Source organism: Nothoprocta perdicaria, unplaced genomic scaffold (genome assembly GCF_003342845.1).
Source record: "Nothoprocta perdicaria isolate Ctin4 unplaced genomic scaffold, notPer1 scaffold_206, whole genome shotgun sequence".
Classification (NCBI taxonomy): Eukaryota; Metazoa; Chordata; class Aves; order Tinamiformes; family Tinamidae; genus Nothoprocta; species Nothoprocta perdicaria.
The window spans coordinates 1,117,109-1,139,558 of record NW_020455272.1 but is presented as its reverse complement, the minus strand read 5'-3'; the positions used below and the strand labels follow the sequence as shown (position 1 = coordinate 1,139,558).

The window sequence follows — 22,450 nt, the reverse complement described above, 5'->3', positions numbered from 1 at the left end:
CTGCCCGGGGGGTCCTGCGTGGGGAGAACCCCCACTTGGGCACCTCCAGGAGGGTGCTGTGCCCGGCTCCCCCTCTGCAAGATCAGAGCTGCCAGGAGCTGGGGACAGCCAAGGTGCTGATGGCCTCTTCTAATGGGACTGACAGCGCAGCGGCAGTGAGAGGTCATGGCATGAGCTGGGCTCCAGGGAGTTCCTTYAACTCAGGGAGAGCAGGAAAATCACTTGCTCCTTGCATGTTCTGGCTGCAGCGTTCTGCACAGGAATGTAGTTGTGAARGAGGGGCCAATTCTGTGTCCCTGCCAGTGGGTACAGTGCACAAGGTACCTGCTTCTACTCATTTGAGACCACCACTAGGTCTGTGACTTTTCCACTTGTTTTTGCATAGACTTATGCTTACAATAAAAGCTGAGGAGCCAGTACCTTCCCACCTCCATGGAGAAGTTCTTTCCCTTCCTTCCAGTGAGAGTAAAGCAGGGGCTGAAGAGCACAACCATGAATACAAGAGACTTGAGGCAGAAAAGATGGTCACAGTCTTTATTTTCATTTTAAGTCTTTAGCCATCAGTAAAGTGAATGGGCAGAAAACAACCAACTGAGCAGACGAATCTACCTTAGCTGGTCATTTCTCCAAATATAAATAACTGTGGGGCAACTGAAATGGAGCCAAAATAGAAAAAGGGCGCGGGGGAATTTAAAAGACAAAAGTAAGCCTAGCTGCACTCCCTTTTCATACTGTCAGTGAAGAGGAAGTACCATAACAAAAAGGAAGCTATGGTTACATTTGATCAGACATTTATTCCAACAGTAGGCATGGAATTGCACTTTCATGAAAATGCCAAAGCTGAATCGAGTCCAGTGCACTGCGGGCAACGTGTGCACTTCTACTTCATTTCTGCTGCAGCTCCTTCATTCTGTTGAGGGCACTGCCGGCTTGAAACCACTCTATCTGCGACTCGTTGAAGGTGTGGTTCAACAGGATTGTTTCTTGGCTCCCGTTGGGATGCTTGATGATGCATTTCAGAGGCTAAGGAAAGAAAACCGTTCTTATTTTCCCCTTTCTTTTCCAGGGAGCAACTTAACCAAAGCCGCTCACAGCAAAACCTCTACCCTGCTAAAGGACTTGGCCAATGGAGCACTCCAGCCCAGTTTGGGCCTCACATATGAGTGCGGTCACAGAGAGCACTTCTCACGCCTAAGGCAGCATGTCCAGGAATTGAGACCATCCTGACACAGCTGCTCTGTGGCCACCACGGCCCCCAAGGTGGCCGTGCCGCTTCAGGCCCCTACCACCACCCCACTCCACTCTGCCCTGTCCCCTCTACAGCCAGCGGGGCGTCTCTCCCCCCGAGTGTGCGGGCAAGACACGCAGACAGGTACCTTTCCAGGTGCAAAGTCTGCCAGCCCCACAATGCTTAGCTTGTCCACAGGATGGATCTTGTTGTARTCCGCTGGATCGGCAAAGGTGAGAGGCAGCAGGCCCTGCTTCTTCAGGTTGGTTTCTGCGGAGAACAAACCACAGAGTTCATGTTGAGCCCCCCTGTAATGCACCACAGGGGATCAAGATTACCTTCTGCCTGCTCAGGGCCTCTCAGAGCAGCATTCCAACAATAATTTTACTCTTTGTGTAGCAAAGCAAATGTCTCCACTTGTGGCATGTCTAGCTAGAGATGGAACTGGATTCCTGGCAAGAGGTACCTATCAGCAGACGGAGTTTCCTTCTCACACGCCACAGCACAACTCCCATAGGAAACCTCTCTTCCACCCAAGCCAAGTCTGTGCTGCTCACGCGTGTCACAGGGACACCTCACTCAACTCACCATGGATCCTGGCGAAGCTCTTGGTGATGATGACCCTGCCCCCCAGGTGCCGTGGCTCCAACGCTGCGTGCTCCCTGCTTGATCCTTCACCGTAGTTTTCATCCCCAATAACTGCCCATTTGACACCCATTTTCTGTGACAAAAGGAACAGGTTTAGACATGTGCCATCTAGTCACTGAAGTTAGGAGTTAACAACAAATACACATMTAATTTCATAGCTACACTAATGATACTGCTGAGGAAGGCGCCCCCAGAAAGCACTCCTGGTTCTGATGAAGGACAGAAATAAAGGAATTACAGGCTCCAGAGCAGCTGGGCATTGCCATCCTTGGCCAGCATAGGCTGAAGAGGGCTGCCTGCAGGATCTAGAGCAAAGCCTTGCAGCCACCTYGGCAGGGCAGCATTTGGGCCAGCCATGATCCCTGCTCTCCTTCTGGAATCGACACTGAGAGCTGCAACTTCTGTCTGCTGGAAGAAGAAAAATCTTGGACCATTGTCCAGCTATGCAGTGGGTGAATGGACATTTCCTGAGGGGGCAAGTCAAGTTTTCAGGAATGAATGAGACGAGATGAAATTTTTCTTAAACATCAGATGTGTCACCGGTGAGAAACTCCAGCAGGTAAGACTGACACAGCTTGATGACGCCACTATCTAGTAAGGCACTTAGTGTTGAGAGGTTTAAGATTTCTGGTGCCTTCTGTGTCACAAGACCTTCCTCACTCTTCTCTTCAGTGGACAGGAGGAGTATCTGCCACAGGAACTGTCATCACAACTAAGTCCCGAGACAAGGCCTCAGTACTAAGTGACTTCACAGCTGCTGCTAATGGAGAACAGTGAGAGACATGCTCTGCCTTGGCACCGACTGCAGAAAACATACACACTCCTATAGAAAAGCTGCATTAGGAGAAAGTCTCACCTTATAGTAACGAGCTGTGTCTGGGACTGGCCCAAACTCCTGGGTCAAGGCATTCCTCACAGAGTTGGCTTTGCCGTTCTCAATGTTGATGGCACCAATGAGCAGGTTGTTGGAGATGTTGTCCAGATGGCCACGGAATTTAAGCCAAGGCCCGGCTGCAGAGATATGGTCAGTGGTGCATTTCCCTTTTACCTAAAGGGTAAGAAAAAGAAGTGTCTCAGCAAGAACCAGCAACCTCACCCCTCCTCAGCACTTCTCATTCTGAAGGATCTTCAGATCCCTTTTTAAAAGCAGTGACCCCAGGCTATTCTATCTGTTACAGAATCAAGGCAGCTCTGAGGCAGAATCACAGAATCACAGACTGGTTGAGAGGGTTGAAGGGACCTCTGGAGATGATCTAGCCCAACCCCCTGCTCCAGCAGGGACACCCAGAGCACGGGGCACAGGGCGGCATCCAGGCGGTTTGGAAGATCTCCAGAGAAGGAGACTCCACAGCCTCCCTGGGCAGCCTGTGCCAGGGCTCTGTCACCCTCACAGGAAGGAAGTTCCTCAAATGCAGATGGAACTTCCTATGTTGCAACTTGTACCCATTGCCCCTTGTCCTGTCACCGGCCACCACTGAGAAGAGCTTGGYCCCTTCCTCCCTACATTCCCCCTTCATGAACTTATACATGTTAATCAGATCCCCTCTCAGCCTTCTCTCCTCCAGAGAAAATAGGCCCAACTCACTCAGTCTCAACTCATGAGAGAGGTGTTCCATTCCCTTAACCATCTTTGTTGCTCTCTGCTGGACCCTCTCTAGAAGCTCCATATCCCTCTCACACTGGGGAGCGCATAACTGCACACATACTGAATGCAACAGTTGTTCCATATATTTGGGGAAAGAGGAAGCTCCCTAGTCCAAAGGGCAGCATTAGGGCAAAGGAGCTTTGCCATAACACCTCCTGCTGTGTCCCTACCTCCYCAGCGCATGCTCCTCGGGTACAAAAAGCAATTAACTCTTTCCTGTTACAGCTCAGCCTCCCTGGTGGGGCAGCGCAGCAAGACACCAGCTCTGATTCCATTCCCACAATCTGCAATTCACACGTAAACCTTCTCGGTCTTATAGGAGCACAACTCCCACCAGAGACAACAGCCTTCCAACCAGCTACCTCCAAGCATTTGCAAAGACCTAGGCATGTCAAAACACTGAGGAGCACAAGCACAGATCCGTATGGAAGGCAGCTCCGGGGAACTCCAGCAACTTGGTCAGGGGGAAGCAGCAACGCTCCGGAAGGGCACGGCTCCTGTGGCAGTGCAATTCAGCGCCCAGCACCTTCCCGGCAGAGGTTTCCATTCTGTGAGCTCACCAAGGACAGTGAAGGGAAACCCATGTTTCCATTAAGCAGCTGAAATGTACTGTCTAACTCCYGTGAAGGAACTTTTCTAAAGTGTAAGACAACCCAAATACCGATGGGTAAGAACTTCCAAACGACCTAATTTTAGGCAAAATGCATCTCACAACAGTCAGGGGTTACAGACACTAATTAACGGGGCTTATGACCAGTAGGTCACAACTGACAAATGCTGCGGGGGATCGTATTATACACTGCAGGACCATATTACATGGCATGAAGTTTGCTAGGATACTAGCTAACCACTATGATACCAGCCAACTAAAGCAGCAATGTCTCTTAAATGCTATTATGTTAGAATGCGAGTTATTCCTGCACGCACAGTCCTACCATGGTGCTTCCCACCCTTTGCTCCTGACCTTGATGAGGATCARCATGTCTTCTAGATCCTTGCCATCCCACTTATCGAAGGGCTCGAGGAGCTGCAGGCGCTGGCTGGTGGGGCTCACATCCACGTGCTGCCCGCTGCCGTCCTTGGGCGGGTACTGATAGGTGTCCTGGCCTGGGTCAAACTCCTGCCAAGGCAAGAAGAGAAAGTCATCAGCTTCAGCCACCCCTAACAGCACATGTTGAACAAGCCAACACAGGCAACGGCACCAAATCTAGCTTTAAAWCTGAGGAGGAGGTCAGGGCACAAGAACTCCCCTAACACATGTGCAACCTCTTCAGTGACAGCCCTTCTCTCCCTCTGTCCCCAGACTGAGCAGTTACCAGCTTGGGCAGCTCATCCGCATCAGGTGCTTCTAGTTTAAACTTCTTCCCATCTGCTCCTGTGAGGTAATCCGTCTCAGGATTGAATTTCAGAGTGCCAGCAATAGACAGGGCTGTGACAATCTGAGAGGAAAAAAAWTAACAATTTTAAAGGCATACTCTCCTTCCACGCATCTCTGTATTTGATAGTCCTACATCTACAGTCTCAAAGGCAGCGGTCAGGACTTCCAAAGCTGGACTCCAAAAGTCCTACCCAGATCAGGGGTAAGAAGATGCAGGATCCACTAAGCTGGTTCTTTATCTGATCACAGTCACCCACTTCTGGACTGCACAAGAACAGGAGTGTAGTAAGAACTTTAGAGAGASGAACATACAACTCTTCCCTGAAGTGTTCAGTTCACCACATTTTCCTCCTTTGTAGTCCCAGAGCTAGGACAATCTTTCTTGGCAAGTGCCTGACTTGGTAGAGCTCTACCCAAGTGCCATGTTGGACAGGAGAACACACCACTCACGCAGCGCTTTGTGCTGCTGTGCTCAAGCAGTCGCATGKACCTTGGTTATCTCAACAAGCTGAGCAGTCTGACAGCTTGCTGACTTTCTCCTCACCTCCTACCACTTGCACAGGGCCCCTTCTGAAGACACTGAACCAGCCCACAGGAGACCCCAAAATATTACGCAGTGCCCCTCTGGCTRCGTCTCTTACCTCCGGGGAGGTCACGAACGCGTGCGTCTCCGGGTTAGCATCGTTGCGGCCTGTGAAATTCCGGTTGTAGGATGTAACTATTGTGTTTTTCTCTCCTTTCTTGATGTCCTTCCTATGAAGGAAAGAAAGATCCAGTCTAAAGGGAGCACTGCTTCAAGATGTTTTGCTGCTGAAATTCCCAGGCTTGGTTTAGGCAGCGTTCGGTGTCTTTTGAAACACAGCTGAGCTTACAGACAGGCTTTGCTCCCCCAAGTGCAGACGTTAGGGTACAAAACCAAGGCAGACACTGACTCCTGCAGCCATACTYATGCTCCATACTCCATAGCTCATACTTATGCACAATTGAACATCAACTAAGCAGATGCCTTTGGACACACCATCAGGAATGGCAAACCCAAGTAAGATGAGCCTCTCATCCTTTTGATCAYTAGCACTTTTCTCCCTGCCACTCAAGGATTGAATCCAGATCAAACTGCTCTTCCCATTCTGAAAGGCTCACACAAACACCAGGCCATGCTCTCAAAAATAGCTTATCTCTCTCCTCATTCTTGCCTACTATCAGAAACCTGTAGATGTGGCCACCCTAGAGCATATTCCCTTCTCCAGTTCATTCATCTGAATTTGTCTGCAGTCCTTCATTTCTGCTCTTCGAGTGCATCTCAGACTGGTATGGCCAATGGCTTCTCAGTCACATTTTTAATTCCCAGTATGGGATATTTACAATTGTATTTGGCTACAGAGAGTGTTTAGGAGYTCAAAATATAAAGTTAGAGAAAGGTCCCGTGTTTCACTTTACCTGTCCCACTGGCCAATGCATGGTCCACACGCGTTGGCAAGAACCAGCCCTCCAACATCTCGCAGGATTTGTGCCTGGAGCAGAGAAGAGCTTTGTTACCAGTCTGGAACTGGGTTCTGGGGTTGCTTTTTTCAGGGAGAGAGGACACCTCTTGTGGCAGAAGGCATCAGGGTACAGCGGGATGCCKGAAAACACTCCTTTCCTTGCTTCACTTGCAAGTTTTGAGTCACTTTTAAGTATGGGCAGCTTAATCCTTGTAAGCCTGTACAGCAACACTGCGGAAGAGCACAGGGAGACTTGCCATGAGGCTTCCATGCTCTGCTTATTTCAGAATGAGCCATCCAGCTACTCCCAGGTATAACCTGAAGGGCACTAACTGTTCTGCTGAATTTTCAACAGATCTCATCAGTGCAAGATGCAATTCAGTGAGAGTTCAGGCAAGTAAGTGGCATTTCACTTAGCAAAGGGTTTAGTTAGGAGGGCAGCTGTTCAAWAGGACTGTAACTATGGACAATAAGCAAAAGGCTGACCTGCTGGAGGAGGCATTCAGCACTGGCTTGATGTACTGCATGTACAGCCACATATAGGTTGCCCCAGCCTATGACAGCTGCAGTCCCAGTGGGGTAGGACATTTAGTAAATGTTAGAACTATCCAAAATACCGTTATTCCCTACTCCSCACAGGAAAGGGGAGACATATCTGATTATTTCCCTGAGGAAACATTCCGACACTTTAATCAAGCATGAGTTTTGTCATAAGTTTAGCCTTACATGGGAAATACTTCCTACAGACTTGGGGCTTGCTTGCATCCTAGACGGTCCTTGAGAGAGAAAACTGGACAGCAGACAGGCATGAACAGACAAYGAGCCTGGGGCCTCCGCAGAACTCCACAGGAGCAAGAGGTGCCCATCACTCAGTGCGTCTCCTCAGGCCTCCAGTTCCTGATAACTCTCARCTCTATCTCCAATTCCAGCCCCGTCTTACAAGCCCAGGTGGTAAAGACATGAGGTGAAAACACTGTCAAGGCTGCTCCCTACATCACTTCTCACTCCTCTAGTGATTAATAAGAAGATGAAGCTTAAGCAATTCTAGTAGTGGCCTCCACACTCCTGAGTACTATTTGTAAAGCACTATTTGTAAAGACATTTATTAGCTGGACGTGCAAAGAGCAGTTTTACTCACGTAACCATCTCTCTCAATGGTGGCCCGGATCTGCTCTGAGCCTGGGGTGATTGTGAACTTAGACTTGCACTTCAGCCCATGCGCGAGGGCCTGCTTGGCCACTGCCGCGGAGCGTCCCATGTCCTCGTAGCTGGAGTTCGTGCAGCTGCCAATCAAGCCTGGGGGTGTGATGGAGATGGGGTGATTACTACAGACCCTCCCACACCCATTTCTCAGGGAGAAAAAAAGACACAACCACCATTCTCACTGACCAGGAGTCTGGAATCGTTTCTGGTACTGCCAAGTCTCCCTGTAGTTGCAAACAATTCCTTGATCATTGCTCTGGTTATTGCTGTATGAGATCAGAGTTCTTTCTACTTGCACTCTAAGCTAGGAACAAATTAGTGGGTAAAGTGCTTCCCACCTAAAGAAAAAGTAGCYTTTACAGCATTTGCACCCTTTTCATGCCAACAGTGAGCAAATTTGGAGAAGCCAGGCAGCAGGTTAGCATCGCAGGAGTGAGGGTACACGTATTCACATTTGCTCTTTAGGGCAGCAAATGTCACTGTACTACCTCCTSCAGTTCAACAGCCAACTGCTGGCAGGACTGCTAGTCATCATTCCGGCAGATGGTGGTTAAAATCACATTAAAGAGCAAAGGCACAGCCAGAAGTGCTCTTCATCAGATAACATTCCCATCAACCCAAATAATTTAAAATTGCTTCAATGAAGAAGAAGAAGAAAAAAAAAGGCCTTGAGATTTAAATCCTTCCTGCTGTCCCTGATCTCATCCTGCACACCTGGCCCAGGGAGTTCATGGGACTATGAAGAGACTTTTGTCAAAGGACATACAGTAGTACTTAAAAGGCTGTAAGCCAGGCTATGGGATCAACCACTTATCCCAAGACAGCAACATTTATTCAATAAGGATGAACACGGAGAAAAGGGAAAATACTACGCACCAACTCTGATATCAATTGGCCAGCCCTCCTTCTCTGCCACAGCACCAATATCTGATACGGGATGCGCCAGGTCTGGAGTGAAAGGTCCATTGATGTGTGGTTTCAGCTTTAAGAAACAATGACACAGTCGAAAATCAGGGAAACAAGGGCAAAAAAAGAAACACAAAAAAACACAGCAGCAAATTAACTCTTTCATGGTTCTGGCTGGAAGCTGCTTAAATAGGATTTTCTTAAACAAACACTGAGCAGCACCTGTCASTGCAGCAGCCCTGAGTGGCTGCTACGTGTTCTGGCAGAGCCAGGGGTACTGCACCGAAGTGCCAGCGTGGCCCTCGCTCACACAAAGCAGAGCCACGTGAAGCTCCCCTAGCAGGGAGCAAGGCTTACCTCGCTGAGGTTGATTTCTATCACCTGGTCATACTGACAGCCGGAATCTGGTACCAGGTGTTGCTGGAATTCATCTGCCAGCGCAGCTATCTCTGGAATAAGGAAAAAAGGAGGATTTGAAACATGCAGAGAGAAATCATAGGGGAAAAGAAAAGGTTTGGAAAGGCTGAACGTGGGSTCCACTGGCTAGTTCCTCAAGCACTTCCACTATACAAGGACAGAAGTAGCCTCAGKCACCACTGCAGGATGCTGCTGCTCCCAGAACATGCCTGCACTTGAACTCCAACCCAGACCACATCACTTGAACAGAAAATTAAGCTTTTCTATTGCCAAAAGGGCAGGCAGGTAGCCTCTAAAATGCTCTTTCCCCACTTGATACTACCATCTTGGAGAAAGGAGAGCAACCAATCCGGGCATATTTCACCTAAGCCCTCTTACCAGCTCGCCCAGTCTTGCTCAAATATTTCTTCATCCGTGCATTGTAGGGGAAGATAGACGTGGTAGCTCCAATCTCGGCTCCCATGTTACAGATTGTTGCCATTCCTAAAGAAAGGGCAGGAGAAGAGACCAAAGGGTCAATGAGGAAGTCCAACCACATCCAATCCTTCAAAAGTCTCTATTGCAAAAGAGAACAAGATCAAAAAAGGTCAAGGGCCTCAGGCACAAAACCCCAGACATTCCGACTGCAGAGAGGCTGCCTCAGTCCCCRACGTCTCTGATCTCTACAGTGACCATCCCTGAGGTTTCCGCTCTGTGATCAGACTTTCCAACGTGGAAGGAGCTCCGGGCTGCAGTGGTTTTTGAAGATACTAGAAGAGGAAGATCCTGGAAGACGCAGAGAACGCAGCTGCCTGCAGGGAGCCCCAGGCAGCCCTCCTGCAGCGAGCGGCACCTCTGCTCCCTGCGCTGAAGCGCCCCGCTCCTCCCCAGCCTCTTACTCATCGCTGCTGCAGCTCCCCTCTCTGGGCAATGCTGATGCTTTAGTCAAAAGCTTCCAGTGACGGAACACAGAAAAACACTATTTACTTCCAGCACTGGAAGTAAATACTCACAAGGATATAGGAACAAGGGAGCTAGGAGGAAACAGCAGTGAAGCTGTAGCATGGAAGTTGCTAGAAGTAGACACCAYGGGCCACCTCCCTCTGATCTGAGAGAATAAAAACCCTACATTAGCACATTGCTCTCTATAACCAAGTATTCTTGGTTGTGGCCAAGCCACACTAATGGGGCCTTGCAATGAGGTTGCACTTCAAGCCAAGGAAGGGGAGCATCTCATAATTTCATCCTAATTATRCACAGACATTTGCAATTTCTGGTGGGTTTGAATTCGGCATCCAAGATCCCCAGTTAGTGAGGACAAAGTTAAACTGCTGCTTTCTGGTTTCTCCTTTGCCCTACTTTTCCAGACAGCTTTTCCTTCAGTGGTGGTCACACGTGCACAGCCTTCAGCCTCTTTTTCTCCTCTATTCATGGCTGTTCCACACTACAAAGGATGACGTTTTCATTTGGACCTCTGACATCTCTACCCTCTAAGAGCCTGCCAGAACACCTCCCTACTTATTCTTACCCTGATGGACCAACTTAGAGGATTCTTTGTAATAAACCATGCAATATTCCTAAAGTCACAGGAGAAAGTGCCTAGCTTTCCTCTGGGAAAGAGTGAGCTCTTGCTGCATCACTCTCACCCCTGCAGCCCTGCAGAAAACCAGACCCCTGGTTTCCAGTAAATCAACCGCCYGGTCAGGCTAAGGGGGAACATTAAACAATTCTTGCCTGATTTCCCCCCAGCCTCCCCTGACGGCCCAACATGCAGCTCCAGCAACAGATTCCCATCTCTATTCCCATCTCTAGCAAGATTCCTGTGGCCATACCAGTGCAAGAGATTGAATCCACGCCTGGCCCGTGGTACTCAATGATGGCACCGGTTCCACCCTTCACGGTAAGGATGCCGGCCACTTTCAGGATCACATCCTTGGGAGAACTCCAGCCTGAAAGCTTCCCGGTCAGTTTTACACCGATAACCTGGGCAACGTTAACAAAAGACAAGCAGCAGTCAAAGAAATGTGAAGCTGATCTCCTTCTCCCTCAGCATTTGGATGGCCAAAATGCCAAGGGAAAGGCAATCCCTTCAGGTACAAGGTCCGAAATCTCTGGCAGAGCCAACGAAAGGGAAATCACTGCCCAGCTACTACTGTGAGTCCCCAAATAAACATGGTCAGGAACAGAACCTCAGGGCTGCCAATGAATCACAGGGCAGCTGCTTGAGCCGCTGTGTGATTACGGACAAGATTAATGACACAGAGAGCCTTACACATGCACAGAGCCTGCAGGCCCATGTTTCTCCACGCCTTTCACAGAAGGACTTGTGTTCATCTTACTCCTACCTTTGGACACTTGAGCTCCCAAGGGATTCCTGCCATGACATCTACTGCATCGGCTCCACCTACTCCAATGCAGACTCCTCCCAGGCCACCCCCGTTGGGGGTGTGCGAGTCTGTGCCGATGAGCATAACCCCGGGGTAGGAGTAGTTCTCCAGAATGATCTGAAAATAAAAATGGAGTGTTTGCTTGCTTGTTTGTTGGGAAAGGAAGGGGAAGACAGCAGGAAAGGAAACAAGAACAAAAATTTAGATCAGTCTCTATTTACAGATTTCAGTAGCAAGAAAGTAATTTGTTTCAGATTGCAAGCTCCCTTCCATCCCACTCAAACTTCTTTTGGAGGATATAGCGAGTGAACCAGCTACCAAACTGTAAGATGCTTGTTCATCCCAGAATAGTAAGAATATCAAAAAACCAAACACTTAAAAACTCTAGTTCCCTGGAAGTCCCAATCCCTTCCAGCTCAGGTTTTTGCTGACACGCCATTCATTTTTGTTAGGGAGACTCGGGAGGGTCTGTTCCGTATTCTCTGCACCCCGACGAGCTGCTGAGCAAGCCAGCTGGCCTGCCCAATGCCAGCAAGACCCCACTGCAGACCTTTAGATGCCACTGCAGAACAGCACTAACGGGCCCCAAACCGAACCGACACAGATGAAACCCCTTGCAAATACCCCAAAATCCTGTCTTTCCCAACTGCTGCTACTGGTTCCCTGCAGAACTGGGTGAATATTGGCAAAGCTGCACAACAGTCCTCTTCTGGTGGGGAGCAGTCCCCTTCTAGGGGAGCAAAACAGGACGGCATTCAAACCAGTGAACTCTCCACTACATCTGTGCTGCACAAAGAGCAGGGACAGCCCTTCTGGGAAGCGCAGGACCCACAGCACATGTGTTACAGGATGCCTTGGAGAGAATTAGAGTAGCCCTTTACTAAGGGCTACTAGGAAAATAAGATTTTGCCACTAATACCTTATTACTTCCTTATAGCTCATGTTAACATATATACGTGCAAGAGAGGTCACTTGCAAGCCTTCACTTTGCTGCAGCTGCATTCTAAAGCCACACAACAGGGCCAGTTTTCTCCAGCCAGAGCAAACCAGGCACAGGAAGGCCAGTAACCACAGCATGGAGCTGGTGCCATGTGACAAGTGTTACGAGCAGTTCCAGAGCAGAAATGCACCTGAGCTGCCCCCACAACCTGCTGGAGAGTTTGCCTCCTACATTTCCTTTCTTAACCACACCCAAAGTTAAGTAACATCACTAAATAATTTAGTAACTAAGAAAAGATGGCAGAGAGCACTTGACTACACCTGGCCTCAAGCATCCTGCTGACAAGATGTTAAGAGTCACCCATTCCCCTTTCCACTCCTTTTGCTTTGTGCTGTACTTTAATTTTTCCTGCCTGCAAGTCAGAGGGGCAATGAAAAATGTCTATCAGATCCACCAAGAAAATCAGCAAAGAGCAAGTTAGGGAAACACTGTCAGAGGTGTTGGTTTTAAAAAGCAAAAGGGATGGGTGACCTTCAGCCAGTCACATCCTCACACGGCCCAAGTAAAGGGAATCTCAGACCTGAAAACTGTTTTGTACTTTTTCTGGTTCAGATACCAACTAGCTACATGTTGCCACTCTTGGATACKAAAGTAGTGCTGCTCTATTTGGTGCCCTCATCTAGGCTTCCATTTTTTTAAGGAGCTAAGTGAATACAAAATAATCTTTAAAAAGTATGTTTCCAAAGTTCTTTTCCTCTCCACAGAAAGCAACTCACATCAACCCCAGTGCAACCAGTTTCACAGTATCACATTGCTGTCCAAGTCTCACAAAGCCAAGTTAGCCCACAAACAGTTAAGACTTTACAAGGTTCTGTGATTCACGTGGTCTGGGGTTGGCACCAACTAATCATGCATCAGATTACAGTTTGACCAAAATAACCTTTAAGAAAAACCATGGTTGTCAATTAGCTGAGCAAGAGCAAAGGAACAAACCTCATTCAACTCGGGGAAAGCAAATATTTTCCTTAAACGGGTGAAATTCTCAGAGGGTTTGCACGCTGAAATAAAGCGCTAGTTGGCTTTTAAAGATTGCAAGCACACCCACTTTACCTGGTGAATGATTCCTGAGCCAGGTTTCCAGAATCCCACTCCATACTTGGCGCCAGCCGTCGACAGAAAGTTGTACACCTCCTGGTTTATGTCCTGTTCACACAGGGACAGGCACAGCATTAGCAACACGCTCTCTTCTCTCATAAATCAAAAGCTCGTTCAAACATATACCCTTACTCCCAAGCCTGCCCAGTGTAGCAGCTAGAGGGAGATGTACATCACTATTTTAAAACTAGGAGAGATCAAGACTTAAGGAAACTGCATTTCATAATGCTCTGCCCATTTCTTGTACTCAGGTGTTCATTTTTTTTTCCAACCTGTTTCCCCTTCTTTCCCTGGCCCCTCCTTCCCTCACTATCAGCTGTTCCTTTTGCTTTGCAGAGGTTCAAAAGCTCTTAGGTAACCACTTCATTTTTATAGACGACGATGGACCCGGGTGTCGAGAGCAGCTCCGTGCCAGGGCAGTCTGTGCTCACGCCGGGAACGGCACCCGCGTTGCACAGCGCTGCCTTTCGGGCCGCGCTGCCACCGTTCCTGGCGGAGCCCACGCCATGAAAGCCGCTGGCAAGCACAACCGCAGTCTGGCAGCACCGTGCCCGGCTAACTCTCGGCACAGGAGTGGCAGCGTGGATAAGATAAGCACTAGGAGGAGACGGTGACGCTTCAGAGAGGAGAGGGGGCACTGCAGAGGAGGCAGCGCCTGGGCACGCAGCGCCTCAGGGCCGCCGCTTTCCAGGGCAGCTCCTCCAGCCTCCCTCTCCGCTGGGCGCCCGTCAGCGCTCCCGCTTTGTGCAGCTCTCCCAGCCGGGCCTGCCCACGTGGCAGCAGGGATCCAAACATCCCCGGCTGCCGGGTCCGCGGCTGCCAAGAGGCAGAACCTTTCCCGGCCAGGCTCGGAGGGGAGGGCAAAGGGGGCGTCTGCCCAGGGCCACAGCAGGACACACAGGGAGAGGGAGAAGATGGGAGGTGGTGGGAAGAAAGAGAATGTTTGGGAAGCTCCCCAATCCTTCAGCTCCTGCACAACTCAGACCTGGGGCAAATAACGGAGTTAAAACTCCCCCAACTCAGTCTAGTGGCATAAGCTGCTTTTCACGGGCCTGAAAGGAGGAAGCCAGAGGCCATTATTTCCACATTTGGAATCTCTGGGAATATATACGGATTCAAAGTTTGAGAGGAAGCTGAGCCCCCTCCACTGCTTAGAACAGATCTGTCTCTTTTGATACCAAGGTGCAAGGCACAATTCCTCCTGGCCCTGACAGTGCTTGCCTTATCCTAAGAACTGTACTGGGATTTAAGTAACATTATCCAGCACATTCTCCAAAAACCTCAACATTAGGATGAGCAAAGCCCTTCAACAGACCTCACTATTTGCTATTTCTCACAGTAGAAATCTCCTAAAGGAAAGTTTCTTAAAGTCCCTTCAGGTCTTGTTCTCTCCAAAAACCATGAAATAATGGCCATTCCCTTGGAGAGAAACCCTGCTCCGGTTCATAAAGCTGCGTCCACTGGGAGCAACAAGGCTCCCCCATCTCTCCCCGYGCTGACAGGACGTTCTTCCCTGGCAGATTTATTGCTGTACAGAGGACAGAGGTGAATGTGTCTCTATTTGACAGAACCTTCTAAGGAGGAATAAGCAGGTAAACAGTAATGGTGAAACTAAAAATAAAATAAAAAGGGCAATGAACCAGTAGCTGGTCAAACAGCAACCTAGAATTTCAAACAAAACCCAATATGCTGCATGCCTGTATATCTATGAACACCCACACTCACTAACTCTGACAGCTTCCTGTGCTTCAGCTAACGATCTTCAGCTAATCACTTGCAAGAGTTTGGTACCCTGAAGCAGTTATATATATATATCACCATATATATATATATATATATATATATATATATATATCACCATCGCTGTGGTGCAGACACATGTTCAGGAAGTTTTTCTATATTGCTGTACTGTGGCCTAAAGGACATAATTCTCTAGAGGAGACTGGTTTCTTTCTTTCTTTCTTCTTTCTTTCTTTCTTTCTTTCTTTCTTTCTTTCTTTCTTTCTTCCTTCCTTCCTTCCTTCCTTCCTTCCTTCCTTTCTTTTTCTTCCTTTCTTCCTTTCTTTCTTTCTTCCTTTCTTCCTTCCTTTCTTCCTTCCTTTCTTCCTTTCTTTCTTCCTTTCTTTCTTCCTTTCTTCCTTTCTTTCTTCCTTTCTTTCTTCCTTTCTTCCTTTCTTTCTTCCTTTCTTCCTTTCTTCCTTTCTTTCTTCCTTTCTTTCTTCCTTTCTTTCTTCCTTTCTTTCTTTCTTTCTTCCTTTCTTTCTTTCTTCCTTTCTTTCTTTCTTCCTTTCTTTCTTTCTTCCTTTCTTTCTTTCTTCCTTTCTTTCTTCCTTTCTTCCTTTCTTTCTTCCTTTCTTTCTTTCTTTCTTCCTTCCTTTCTTTCTTTCTTCCTTCCTTTCTTTCTTTCTTCCTTTCTTCCTTTCTTTCTTCCTTTCTTCCTTTCTTCCTTTCTTCCTTTCTTCCTTTCTTCCTTTCTTCCTTTCTTTCTTTCTTCCTTTCTTTCTCCTTCCTTTCTCCTTCCTTCCTTCCTTCCTCCTTCCTTCCTTCCTTCCCTCCTTCCTTCCTTCTTTCTTTCTTCCTTTCTTCCTTCCTTCCCTTCCTTCTTTCCTTCCTTCCTTCCCTCCTTCTTTCTTTCTTCCTTTCTTCCTTTCCTTCCTTCCTTTCCTTCCTTCCTTCCCTCCCTTCCTCCCTTCCTCCCTTCCTCCCTTCCTTCCTTCCTTCCCTTCCTTCCCTTCCTTCCCTTCTCTTTGGATTATTTCTCCTCTTCCCTTAGGTGAAACACCCTCTCACTCCCAAGAACACACACTACCTGGGCTCCCTAGCAGGTTAGGGCCAGCTCTTCCTGCAGCCGTGGTCTTTTAAGCCACGTGACGGATGAATCTCAAACAGAAAGACTCTGTTTTTCTACTGCATTTGAACTATCTTCAGAGCTGACCATCCCAGGCAATCTAATATCAACTCTAATTTATGGCTCCCCTCTGCAAAACATACAAACTCTTTTCCAGGCCAAGCAAACAGAGCTGAAAGGCCCCCGAGGAAACCGAGCCGAAGTCTCTGCAACAGCAACCTTGGCTCTTCGAAGATCCTTTTCGCCGCCCGCCTGGGCTTCGATGAGGTGGTCGCAGTGGATGGTGGAGGGCACGGCCACCTTGGGCAGCCCGCTGCTGATGAACTGCAGCATGGCCATCTGCGCCGTGGCATCCTGCATGGCCACGCGGTCCGGCCGCAGCCGCAGGTACGTCTTGCCTCGCTCGATCTCCTGCTTTGCCGGGTCATCCAGGTGCCCATAGACAATCTTCTCAGACAAGGTGAGGGGACGGTCAAGCCTGGGGAAAAATAATTTTGCTATTTCCTTCTTGTGTATTTCAGCCTTTGCCCTTTAAAGCAGGTAACAGAACCAAGATACACCCCACTTCCCATTACCACGCACACTCTAGGACACCTTCACCCACAGAAACCTGTACACTTTATACGACTGAAATATCAAGTAGCAGCTGGCTGAAACAGGACGGGACTCAGTGCTGACAGTTCAAAAGGATCTGAATTGATGTCACGGTATAATATTCTTATACAGAAAAGTAAAAATTAAGCTTCCACTGTGCTCACTTCTTGAGATCGTAACTCAGGAGAGCAGATGTGGAGATGAGACAGGTCATCCTGTTCATAGATACAAGATGCCGCAGTGGGGACAACGAAGGACAAGCAAGGACAAGCACACAAAGCTTCCTGATGCTAAGCCCTGTGTGCTGCGGGCTCCTGACCAGCACTCTCCATTGAGGAGCCTATTTGTCAGCAGCGGGATCTTCTGGGAAGTACCTGCCTACATGCAATGATTTGAAAGCTACTTTATTTAACAAGGCCAAAGGACATGTCTTCCACAGCACGACCAAGGTATGTGGAGCAGGAATGGTAAGCGAGCAGACACACMAGCCTTCATCAGCAGATGAAAGTGGCCGTGCCCACAGGCACTACGGATTCCTAGCCCTCCTTTTTGTGCCTAATGCCTACAGTGGAGCCCAGGAGCACAGTGACAGTGGCTGCAAAGAGCAACGGAGCACTGGCCCAGAGTGACCATTGCCCGGGTACCGCTTGCCCGGCAAGGCGCAAGGGCTCCTGACACAGGGCATTAAGCAAGGCAAGCAGAGCCCTTTCCAGCATCTCCTCTGCACGTCACGGTGCTTCTGCAACCCTCCACCCTCCCCGCCGTGCCCCTGCTACACAGACACCCCAGCGGCTGCCGCTTCACTGCATCGGCAGCCGCCGCTCCTCAAAGCTGCTCCCTGCAGCAGACWGCCCCTCTGCCAGGCCTCCCTGCTGCATTATTCCCTTGTCCTCCTCTTCCCGCACCGCAGAGCTGAATTCCGCGCCGTGGACCCCTCCGGCCTTACCTCTTCCGGACAATGTTGATGTTCTTCTCCAGCTTTTCATAGTTGATGTATTCGTTGGGCTCAAAGTGGCTCATGGCCACCTTGGCCCGCTGGCACAGGACGGGAGCAACATGGTAGCGCCGCACCCCGCTATTCAAGGCATGCTGAAAAGAGGAGAGTATTAGGAAAGCAAAGCAGATTTGGCAGAGTAAAGCCCTACAACAAACGCCAATAAAGCACTGGGATTTCTTTTCCATTTGCTCTTCCTGGGACTTTACAAGAAACAGAACATTCGCACAGGTTTTTAAAAACATCTAGCGAGCATTTGATCACTTAATATCGCATATTGTATTGAAGAGGGAGACATCAGGTTACCTAGAATTGGTACTATTTACTCAATTATTTTACATTTTTATTTGTAACAGATTTCAGTGAGAAATTTGCTTGCAGGCAATAGTCAAATATTCAACACCAGCCGAATGAACATACCAATTCATTGGTATATTGCTATACACCTTGCTATACTCCTGAGGTTTTACAGCAATGTGGGGTGGGGAAGAACCTGCCGTTTCCAAAACAAGATAATTCAAGGGTTTTGTTCACTCCCTGGTAGCAAGTTTATGTTGCTGATGAGACAAAAAATAAAATAAAATAAAATAAAATAAAATAAAATAAAATAAAATAAAATAAAATAAAATAAAATAAAATAAAATAAAATAAAATAAAATAAAATAAAATAAAATAAAATAAAATAAAATAAAGTAGGAGAGTAGATGCCCTTCTGCTTCCCTGCCCGAAGCCAGGTTCCCTCTGCAGGGCCCCTGTGCTGGCACAAGCTCCCTGCATTTCTAGAGCAACGTCCATGTACGTGCACGGTTTACGCTGCAGCACAGAGCAGGACAGGGCACAATCGTGGAACAAAGGTCTCATCTTCACCGAGCTGGATGTGCGGATCCACGTGCTCCTCCTCTTCCTCCTCGCCAAGGCACGCTCGCCTTGCCCCTGTCGTGTAGGATGAGGACGGGTGCGCTTGCCCCACCAGCGAGATAACAGAAGAAGGGACAAAATACACTGCTGGTGTGAGAATATCCGCAGCAGATCCAGTGGGGAAAAGAGCCTCCGTTTCCCTTGGCAGTCTCCACAGAGAAGCCGYTCAGCAGCCCGTGGGAGAAGGGCAGCCCAAGGCAAAGCAGCTTTGCAGCCTCTGGCCTGCAGGGAACAAGCCAGYTCCCCGGGTGAAAAGGCTCTCATGCAACTTTGGAGAACAAGTCAAAGGAGGGCCTCGATACAACTGAAAAGAATTTGCCGCGTGCACGTCTTAAATCCTCCACGAGTCTCAGCCATCAGTGCTAGAAATCTAGAAAAAGATTGAAGAACTTGCTTGTCTTCTAAAATTTTCATCTTGACACTTTTTTCTGCCTCTATTCCTCCTTCACTTTGGCATTACAAGGCTTTGTTAGGCGCATGTTCATCAATATAGCAGTGTTCGAGTGAATATCCCTTTTGTGCTCGGGAGGAGCGTGCCCAAGCCCATTTTCTCTCCCTCAGTAAGTGTCCTTTGTGCAGAGCCGAACTGCAGCACCAACCACTGCTCTCACACTAGCAACAGCCCTAATAACCATCCTCTGTTGTTACCAGTATTCCCTCCCTAGTTTTCTGGTTACCAGGATTTAAAAGCACTGCCTAGAATAACCATGAGCAATGAGATATAGCCACAAATTTACTTTTGGATCTCTTGTTTTTATTGTCCTTTTGGTAACATTTACTAGCATCCACACAAAAAAAAAGGTGAGGAAATCTGGAGGCGATCCTAAGAGCAAGCACACTGGCAACAGGCGATATGGAGGTTTCTGTGGAAGCAATGCAGACGTACAGTATTTTAGGAGTTGCAGAACATCTTTATTTAAAAAAAAAATAAAATCTGCAGTAGGGTACAAATGAGGGGCAGTCATTAACTCCATGTGTTGCAGCTCCTAAGTGGAGGTTTCAGAAGGTATCCCAGTGTCAGAGGGGGGAGCTTCCATTCTCCCAGGGGCAAAAGGAAACACGAGCATAACCTGCTCTCCACCTACCACAACGTAGCTTTGGACTTTGGTGATTTAAATTACCATCTACCCGGCACAATTAATGCTGTGGAGCACGTTGCTTTTAACTCACGAGACAGCCAACACCTTGGAAAAACCTCCAAGTGCTGGAATGCTTGGAAAAACAACGAGGAATTTCACCACTGTTCATGGAAAATTAATCTTTTCCCAACCCCAGGCTAGGAAAGATGTTTTGTTTTAATGAAGTCATGCCTTCTCTCACCCACAAGCTAACCCTGTGACACAMCTAATTATCAGAGATTCTCCCTACCACCTAATAAACTGAAAACTACATTTCACTATATTTTAGTGTATAGAAGAACAGATCTGCCAATTAAAATGATCATAAAGTCTTCACGACACTGAGATGTCTACCCATCCTTTTAATTCAGGGACTGCTAAGAGGCCCCCACAACCAGAATAATCAGCCAATTGCCTGGATCATTGATTAGATAAATACGAAACACCAGCAAGCTGTCAGTATGGAGCAGCCCTGCCGGTGCCTCTGCACAAACCCCTAAGAGTCTGTACTGACCAGACAGTGGCCAAGTGACGGCCTCGCCTCTGCCATCTATTTTCATGTTAGTCCCAGAGCATCTTTCTTCAGATTTCAGTAAAAGAAACCACATCAAGTATTAGAGAGCTCTTCAGGCCGGCAGTATTTTGGCAGGGGAAAAGCTTCCTTGTAAGACATGAGAAGGCCAGCCTACTAAATGGATTATTATTTTTGCATTCCTAAAGAAAATCAAGTGATATTTTTATAGATTTTAAAAGCTTACTCTAAAAGCTACCTGTCATGCACTGAGCCTACTATAGAAATCAGTCCAGATACAAAGCCCAGTCTGTGTATCACGGGCACACATTTGGACACTGTGCACCACATACGGCGGAAAAGCCCAGTGAGCAAAAGCTTGTGTTCGAAGGAGTAGCAACTACACACACTCCTATCCAAGAAACCAGCCCTCGATTCCACTGGAAACCCAAAACACCATCTTTCCTCGTCCTCCTCRATTTATGGACCCCAGTCCTGTTTCCAACATTCACCGTGATTCAGCCTAAAAACAGCAGCGTCGTATCATCAAAATGCAGCCTCRCTTTCCAGCCCCACCTCCAAAGAGCACCTAAAAATAGCGTGGTGAAGAGCAGTTTAATTCCAGCCAATATTGCTTTTTGCCAGCATATACAAACCTCCCTGTACGCAATTCCAGTACTCACAGGAGCCTCAATAAAACCCCGTCTCTTAGGATTTCACAGTGCTGTTCTGTCAGTCACTTGTCAGCCAGCACGACTCAGGAAGCAGATTGCTGCTAAAAGCATCTCTCAAGACATGCATGAAACAAAAGATCTTGACCCTCTGAGACTTTCCGAAGAGTCACCATATTTTAATARGATAATTAGCCTGAACCAGGCTAATTGCAATTTATTTCCCTCAGAGGTAAGCTTCCTATGCAGCGCCTATTCTGAAGCTGTTGGAGAGCAGGAGGAGAGCAGGCCTGATATTAATAATTTGTGCCAGGCTCAAGGCTGGCAGCACTGCAGCAACTGCTAAGATGATTCACATGCGGAATAAAGCCCTTGGCTGATGCACACGAGCTGAAAATCTCATTTGCTTCCTAAAGAGCTCAGCTAGACGCATGTTTCATTACCTGAATATATTACACACTTAGCTTTACACAGGGAAAAAAGGGGGGGGGAAAGGGTGCAGCTTTAGCATGACAATAGAAAATCAGATTCCCTATGTTCACTGTGCTGACACTACCTGTTTTCATTATACAATATTCATTTGAGCAGGTGCCTGCATGTACTTGTGCRATAATACACTGCAAAATAAAACCCAATCCGCTACCCTAATAAAAGATTTGCCCTCATTTTATGAATGGTCACTTGGAAGCAGTATATCAAGCAATTGTTGGTTCAAAGCAAACATTAACACCTTTTAGCAACTAGCACTGAATGCCTTGAGCTAAGCAAGAGACTACTTCTCTACAGATTTTACTTAAAAAAATAAAACCAGCACTTTTCTAAAACATCTGCCTCTAAAGTAATGAAGTGATATAAAATAACACTAAGCACCACCCTTTTTTTTTTTCCCAATTATAAGAGCAACATCCTTACTTAGCTCCCTGAGCAAAGGGAACATGTTCCTCAAGGTCACAAGTGGCCAAGGGAGAAGCTAAACTGCCGGACAGTGTCACGTGCTCTCATTAAGGGGACACAGACTTCCTTATCTCCACTGGGGACCTGGAGAATGAAAGCGTGTGCTCATATTTACACTCTCGGCTCTACAAAAGGGTGCGATCTYTGGTGTGGGGCGCACGCCAACCACTCTGGGGGCCCGAGGAAGGGCGCCCACGTGGCAGCTCACGTTACAGCAGGGGGGATTTTTGGAGGTCACTGCGGACGAGCCCGCAGGAATCGCCGCCCGGTCGACGGCTTTCGGGAAAGGGCACTGTGTGCGTGTGCCGGGGCCGCCTTTCCCGAGGCCTCCGCGGTCTGCATCGCCTGCCGGGGCAGCCCGCGCTGCTTCCCGACGCAGAGCCCCTGCCAATGGGGCCGGCCCCAAGCGCAGCAACGCGGGCGCACCGGGAGCGGGAAGCGCCCCGGCTCCCGGGGCCGCTCCCGGGGCCGCTGA

The 22,450-nt window shown here is 48.3% G+C and overlaps 2 protein-coding genes across 2 annotated transcripts in view; one reads left to right on the top strand and one right to left on the bottom strand.

Moving 5' to 3' along the window:
* Positions 1-520: 520 nt before the first annotated feature.
* Positions 521-17,969, bottom strand: ACO2 (aconitase 2). Its single transcript, XM_026038270.1, has 17 exons — positions 17,756-17,969; positions 16,435-16,693; positions 13,323-13,415; positions 11,231-11,389; positions 10,718-10,868; positions 9,285-9,389; positions 8,847-8,938; positions 8,460-8,565; positions 7,519-7,676; positions 6,337-6,410; positions 5,541-5,652; positions 4,838-4,960; positions 4,486-4,641; positions 2,733-2,924; positions 1,817-1,949; positions 1,377-1,498; positions 521-1,023 (listed from the first exon to the last, which is right to left on the bottom strand). The coding sequence occupies exons 1-17, from the start codon at positions 17,827-17,829 to the stop codon at positions 886-888; spliced, it is 2,247 nt and encodes a 748-aa protein (XP_025894055.1). The 5' UTR covers positions 17,830-17,969; the 3' UTR covers positions 521-885.
* A 1,605-nt stretch (positions 17,970-19,574) lies between these two features.
* Positions 19,575-22,450, top strand: part of PHF5A (PHD finger protein 5A) — a 10,559-nt gene continuing 7,683 nt past the window's right edge. Inside the window, exon 1 of the mRNA XM_026038279.1 lies at positions 19,575-19,608. Within this exon, the coding sequence (XP_025894064.1) occupies positions 19,575-19,608 (34 nt within the window). The remainder of the gene's footprint in view (positions 19,609-22,450) is intronic.